The sequence below is a fragment of the Erpetoichthys calabaricus genome, chromosome 16 (assembly GCF_900747795.2).
Source record: "Erpetoichthys calabaricus chromosome 16, fErpCal1.3, whole genome shotgun sequence".
Lineage (NCBI taxonomy): Eukaryota > Metazoa > Chordata > Cladistia > Polypteriformes > Polypteridae > Erpetoichthys > Erpetoichthys calabaricus.
In genome coordinates, this window is record NC_041409.2 from 20,645,150 (window position 1) to 20,652,649 (window position 7,500).

General features: G+C 42.6%; 1 protein-coding gene across 5 annotated transcripts in view; it reads left to right on the forward strand.

Annotated features, from left to right (window-relative positions):
- The window catches only part of meis2a (Meis homeobox 2a), a 122,939-nt gene that overhangs the window by 109,870 nt on the left and 5,569 nt on the right, over nt 1-7,500 (forward strand). For 3 of the 5 annotated variants that reach the window (XM_051919803.1, XM_028821638.2, XM_051919804.1), the window contains one exon: nt 5,343-5,401. In XM_051919803.1, the coding sequence (XP_051775763.1) occupies nt 5,343-5,401 (59 nt within the window). Of the gene's footprint in view, nt 1-5,342; nt 5,406-7,500 lie in introns of all 5 variants that reach the window. The other 2 variants (XM_051919806.1, XM_051919805.1) reach the window with 1 other exon arrangement.

Here is a 7,500-nt window from a genome sequence, read left to right on the forward strand (position 1 = left end):
CCTCTTTCTCTGGTTATTTGTTTTTAAACTGCTGTTGTTTTTAACATTGGTGTGTGGAGCGTTTCTAAAGGAGGAACGAGAAAGGGCAAAGGAAAAAAAAAAAAAACGGAAAGGAAAATGAAAGCCAAAGCCTAGCAGGTCCATGGATGTTAGGTGATGTCAAAGCCCAACAGTGGAGTGTGTAAACCATGGAAACATGTGAGCAGTGTTCATGTGAACTCGCGCAGCCGAGTTCTCGATGTTTTACATCTGTAATAAATCAAACGCAGTGAGGTAATGTAGTGCAGCTTATGTCTCTTGACTCATGTTTTATCTCAAAGAAGAAAGATCCCAGATATGAATAGCTGAAGGAAGCCTTACTGGTTTTCTCCCCTCCCACATTTCCAAGTAGCTTTGAAAGATTCTTTTTGATAGTTTATGATAAATCTCCAGATACGAACAAATCTGATGCCTTTCTTAAAGAGTTACTGTGCCTCCACAGTGCTAATCTGGCCTGATCTTATCTTTATTTACAGTAGATGAGATTAGAGCCCAATGGAACGCCACGCAGCCTTGTTTCCTTTTTTTCCAGCTGAAGTGCTACTAAAGTCAGAGTCCTGCACAATTTTTGTGGACTGACGGTGGGATGGAATGCTTGAAAACAACGTAAGGTCTTAAACTGCAAAGAAAAATAAAGTTTATAAAAAGAGAACAAAAGGGCCTACTCCCTGGCCAGCGTGAGGCCCTGCCTTGTGACAATAAAAAAAAAAAAAAAAAGAAAAAGACGCCTGGTGTTAAAAGCAGCAAGAGTAACATTTCTGTAAACCAGTCAAACTGACCCAACTTTGTTTTTTGCTTATGAAAGACAGGGCTTTCATGCTGGCTTTGTTCCAGTAGATTATGGTTTGGCATGAAGGTTTCCAAAGAAAGGAATGCTGACAACAGGAGTAGGTTACCAGGTGTGGCTTCAAGTCTGTTAACTCGAAACAAGGACTTTCAGACTTAAAAAAAAAAAAAATCTTAAAAAGCGGGAGAAAAATACCGAAGAGTGTGTGTGCGTGTGTGTGTGTGTGTGTGCGCGCTTTCGAGAAGAGAAGCAATGCGGTGTGTACAGCTGCATTACATGCAGGGAGGCCTCTTCTCCAACTCGGCTTTCCCAACAACGCACACCCAATCCCAGCCCCCCAATCCCCCGCCCCCGTTGTCCACAAATATCCCAAATCACACTCTTAATAGTAGAATCTCAATATGAGCACGTGGAAATTGAAACAAGTGTGACTCGTCCCCCGGCTGCTGCCTTTTTAACTTTGGGTAGCCTGTCTTGAGCAAAAGGAGGCAAGGCCTACACTGATTCTTGCTACAAAGCTCTCCAGAAAGACAGCAAATTTTGGAGCACAACCTTTGTTTCTGGGAATAGCCCCACCCCCTCCCCTCACCACCACATACACGATGAAAAAGAAACAGTTATACAGTACAGGGCATTCATTAAACAAGATAAGAGCAGTCTACATGTGCATAGCTGTTAGAATAGTACTAATGGCTCTGATAACAATATGGCACTGCAGTGCACTGGCAGCACGTTCCTGGCTGCTTCCTCATTTCCCTCCAGTGTTCCACTTCGATCCTAAACTGGATGAGTGGGATCAGACATGGACGGATGAAAGTGCCCTATGATGTGGAAGCATTCTGTCTAGGGTTGGCTTCTCCCTTACTGCCATCGGGGCCAGGAGACTTTCCCAACTCGAGCACATTCCAAAATACATGGATGGAAGCCTACAGTATCTCCCACCTGGTGCTGGCTCAAACCTTGGAAGGCTCTGAGCTTGTGGGATACACCTTGTTGCTCCGTTACTGCACAGAAAATGGAGGGATGAATGAGGAACTAGAAGAGTAGTTACGTTGGTAGTGATATTTTTTTTAATCCGTTTTTAAAGTCACCAGTGTTAATTTAAACGGAGAGGACCCTGTGTTTAATTAATGTTCAGGAATTTGTGCACGAGGAGAGCAGTATTAAATATTAGCAAATGGAAAGAAAGTAATTTTAATCATTACAGATTTAAAATAACTGTGAGCATAGTAATAACAATTACAGTAGTGATAGCGTAACTTTAGCAATTATAATGAAATATCTGCAGTTTAAAATAAAATGAATAACTGTAGTGATAATAATATATTAGTAAGAATCAAAATTAGTAACAGCAATATTAAGACAAACAAGCCTAGTAGTGTTAAAGAAGTTTGCAGCTATAGGACTATATAAACATATCATTTTTACTCTTTTATTACGTCAGCTGTGGCTTTCTGAAAGCAATACAAATTGCTCAAATCTTTCTCAGAAAATGTTTCATTCATTCAAGCAAACATAAAGATGCGCTCGTCGACCTTTATGGATCAGCTTGCCAGCCAGCTGAGTAAAGCAAGCGCCTTTATTGATGATGAATTTGCACACAGGCTCCTACATGCACAAGACGGACCCAGGGGTGAAAATGAATTATTTTCATATTTTTGCTAATAGGCACGTCGTGACCAGTAGCCAGTGTGATGACCGTTGTTTGACCCCCCTGCATTTGTTTGAAGACTTCTTGTGTTGTTCCCGTGTGAAGGAGCCAACAACTCTGTGAGAGAGGGAGACAGAGAAGGAAGTGTGGCCAAGAGGGTCTGAGCTGGTGTAAAGATTAATAAAAATCTATAAAGTAACAGTACTCATTAAGATATGGACCCTCTTTGCTTAGGAAGAGACGCTGACCCGGCCCTGGAATGCCTTCAGTCCTTGAAGTTGTGCGGCGGGCTTGGCTTGCGTGTTTTGTTGTTAGAAGCACACAGCCATTAGCAGCTTATGGGGAGGAGAGAAAACAACCTTATCAGCAGCGTCCTGATAATCTCAATTGGCCTCACTGATAAAGGCCACTGCCTGGCAGAAGTGGTTTTGGTCAAGCAGAGCATGTTACTGTAGCAACTTGAGCAGGAAGAGACTCTGACAGGATAAAGGCAAATAAACAGAGAGAATGCTTGGCATGTATTTAGCCAACGTTTGCTCACTGTGCAAGCATGCGTCCTTAAGGGCTGCCATATAACCTAGATACTGGAGAGAGCCTGTTTAAAAGTGGAAATTCTGAAGCTCAGAAAGTAGTCTGGCCATAGAGTCTGAGTCTACCGACTTACTGGAAAAGGAAAAGGAAACTACACTGGAGTGAAAGTGGACTCACTCCCGACAAGAAAGCAGATTCCTTTCTTGGCTTCTTTGTTTTTTTTTTCCAACTTGATATGCCGGCCTGAAAGTGCCATCCAGGTAATGCTTTTAGCAGGATGTTCAATTAGCAAATGGACTAGGCACACTGATTACCTTCCTGCAATCATGTAGCCCACATGTCCCCTCCAGCTCAATTGTTTGTCACACATTTTTGTAACATTGGCAAATGGGGGAACATTGAAGAGCAGGGCATTGTTTCTCTTTATTTGCTGTTTCTTGCTGGATTCCATGTATGAATTTGTGCCTGTGTAAAGGGGTGAAATTTAATTCACACTGACACACAATTTTGTCCACGGATCGTTCCGGAGGTGTGCCTACCCTTTTCAGCTCCCTTATTCGGCACCTTCGTTACCTTATATAGGCCCCACACCCCTGAAGATGATGACTTGTTAGCTGTGTCAAATTTAGCATAGATTTAACTTTCGGGCGGCATGGTGGCGCAGTGGTAGCGCTGCTGCCCCGCAGTAAGGAGACCTGGGTTCACTTCCCGGGTCCTCCCTGCATGGAGTTTGCATGTTCTCCCCGTGTCTGCGTGGGTTTCCTCCCACAGTCCAAAGACATGCGGGTTAGGGGCATTGGCGATCCTAAATTGTCCATAGTATGTGTGTGTCCTGCAGTGGGCTGGCACCCTGCCCGGGATTTGTTCCTGCCTTGCGCCCCGTGCTGACTGGGACTGGCTGTAGTTAGGATATAGCGGGTTGGATAATGGATGGATTTAACTTTTTCCAGTCACACCCACACAGCCCTTCACCGTCTCCTTTACACACACACACATACAGCCATAAGACATGTACAGTCCATCGAGGAAGAAAACACAAAAATGCAAGTAGCTGCTGAAACCCGGAGTAACCCTTTAACATTCTTTTAACAAGGCTTTTTTTTTGTCTCTTTCTTTTTATACTCGTTCCCCCAGTTTTCTATCAGCTGCACCTCAGGCAGGGTGACATTTTTGACAACAAAGAGGGAGAGCGCGAGAGAGGAACATTTAAGGTGGCTCTTTTCACCTTAGAAGATTGCAAAAAAAAAAAAAAAAGTGATGTTCACCTACATTGTTGTTTTTTTATTAATTTATTTACTGTATGCCCCCACCGTATACCATGATTGCTGATTAGGCATCATTGTAAATATGCTATACAGGTATTATGTATGTCTGTGTGTGTGTGTGTGTGTGTGTATACAGAGAAACTCACATTAGAAGCAAAATTGAATCCAGTCGGCATTCTTCTAATGAGTTACTTCATCTGAGAAGCTAGCAGCCTGGGCTTTTAAGTGCCACTTTTCCTACCTGATTGAATGATTATATTTAGTCTTAATTAAAGCCATGTGTCAGGAGCTGCTATTTATTTATTTCTTTTCTTATTATTCATGCACAGATATGTGGAGGCGCAGGTCGCGGCGGCGGCCTGTTTGCCAACACAGGGTGTCCCAGGCTCACTTTATAAAAGTTGCCCTCGGCTGGCACTAACCTCCAAGTGACCCCTGACTTTACAGTCCAAAGCTGCAGGAGCTGTGAAGGCCTAGGAGTCTTTGTGTACCGGCACATATTTGCTGCTGTGCTGGTGATAAAACTTCAGACAGCCTAATTGATGGGCTTGCTGACATAACAATACCTTGTGAAAGCAGAGTGGCAAAGCCTGGTCCTCATTTGTGGACAGCTGGAAGGGTAGCTAAACCCCCTACAATGTAAAAAAAAAAAAGCCTCCTAGCACGCTGTGAACTTTTAACTTGTTTCCACATCTAATGAGTGATAACTTTCATTTCGAATTTGTTTAGGTGTACGAGGCTGATGTTTCTGCTGGCCAAAGAGCAGCAATGTCGCTTTGCTAATGTACTGGAATTTATCTGCTGTATCCATAGTTACCACAAGCAACTACAACCTTTATTTAGGTATCAGAATTCAATAATAAATAAAGAATGCGGTGATGTGGTCAAAGTACGTTCCAAAGCGACCCACTGTAAAAGAGATAGGAATCGTTTGTGGGCTGCTGGGGAGTAATAAGAGGTAGCAATACTTTATTTTTTTTTTTTGTTTGGTCCTAATTCTGTTCCTAAAATGTCTAATGTGAAAGTGCTCATCAGCCAATTAAACCACTTCTGATTTGCTCTTTTGCAGGTTTATTAATGCCAGAAGAAGAATAGTACAGCCAATGATTGACCAGTCAAATCGAGCAGGCAAGTCCCCGCCGTTGTTGTCATATGAGCAGTGTACCGTGTGTGTTGTGGAGCCCTTGATTTGAAAGGATTGATCTGAACAGTCATCTGAAGGGAGCAGTGCTTACAGTCTGCTCCGCCGTTGTTCTATATAACACCCTCCCTAGGCAGCCGCGCCAGCATCACCGAGGGTTCTGCACGTTGCCTTTCTTGAGACTTCATTGCCTTGGCTGCGTTTTGCCCTGCACTGTTTTTCCCGTAGACGGTCGATAATTGAAAGTCCATTACGTTTTACATCCTGAAGTCCCCACTGCTCACAGTTTTCAGGTCCCGCAGGCACAAATGTTCAACAAGTTCTGTCTCAGGAGTCTCTTCACCTGGTAAATAAACACCTACAGTCAGGCATTCTGGGAGCTCATATATTTTTTCATTGCCCCAAATATCCCGCTGCAGGAACTCACCTCACTAATTGATGCTAATTGGAGTTTTCCAACACTCACTCTCCAGAAACTGCTTTTTATTTTCCCTGTAAATCGGTAATTGGGCACAAGCCGTGGTGCCACGAGCACTTGCTGGACCGCAGAATCGCGCCTGCTCAGTAACGCCAAGCTGCTTGTTTCCAGCTACCTCAGCTTCTCGGTTCTTTGAAACCAGTTCCTTTTGGGTCAGGTCAGCTTCATTATGAACACTGTATCTGATAATAAATACATAATGCATATTGGTGTAAGTTTTGATCAGGCGTACACTGCTTTATTTAATACTGTGACCAGGTGTAGGTCACTGACAGCAACTGGTGTAGCCTAAATGGAGATGTAGGAATTTGTACTTTATAATAAGCTTGTCCTGCTTGCTGACCCCTTTGCTCCAAAAACATATTCCCTTTATTAAAACTGTGTGGAGAGGAGAATCAAAAGGGAATGTAAAGGGCTGGATACCAACCACACATCTCATTTAATTTGGCTAAAAATAAGAAAAAGGTCCAATGTAAAAAATAACAGATGTTTCATGTCTTGGAAAACCTAGGGTTGGCATTGGTCTGACACTTTCAAGTGTTGTCAGTAAACGAGTCTCTCCCTCAGAGCTCCATACTCTTTAGAAGTGGGTTCCCAAGTGAACATCGAGACTTCCAGTGCCATTGTTTTTTAAATAGCCCCTGGAGTGGAAGGACCGGGAGCTTCAAGCAAAACCTTAAGTATTGTCACGGTCCGTATCGGAACTCGTCCACTGGTCTGCGGAGAAGAGAGAAGAAATTGTTCGTGGTTGTGTTTCCTCACACATTGGGGATGGATGGTTTACCTCACTAGATGCTCCCTACACACGTGTGTGACAACTGTTTGATGCAGCAGGAACAGCACTCTATTAACAAAGTTTAATAGTGGAAATGTTTGCTATTGTCTCTGTAAAACTGAAGTCCAGCCATTTTCCAGAACTAGCTGGATGAGAGGCCAGGCTTTGGTAGGGCATATCCATATATACACTTAATATGGATCACTACAGAGTAACTAGTCAACTTATCAGCATATCGTTGGAATTAGAAACCTGGACAAGGCTGAGAACCTGATTCCCTATGTTTTGAATTGTGAACAGGAACGTTAAAGAACAATGAATTTAGGTTTGGATTTTTCATACATACTTTTGTTTAACAATGAGTTTACTTTTTCTTTGTACTGTTGGTCAAAATGTACAACAATCATTTCTTCCATCATTTTCTGACATTTTTGGTTGGATAGTGAATGCAGGACATCACAGAGATTTTAGTGGAGCTCTGTTCATAACGAGAGCCTGGAAGCACTTCTTCATACAAAACATCATGAGAATCTAAAAGAAACTAACAAGTCTTGTAGTTGAAGCAAAAATTATGGCAGCTGGAAGAGATTTGGGACAAACTTAACTGTTAGTAAACCAAATGAGGTTGATGCGCTGGACGATCTTCTCTTGTTTGTTCAACTTATAATTTTCTTATGTGGTCATCGTCTCCAACACTTTCATTTTGGATTGAACTTTCCAAGTCGTTTTGAGTGACCTAAACTCTGTTAGTGCTTACACTTTGTCTATGTTCCTCTACACATATTGAGCAACATTTTACATAAAAAGTGACTGCTGCACAATACACCAAATAT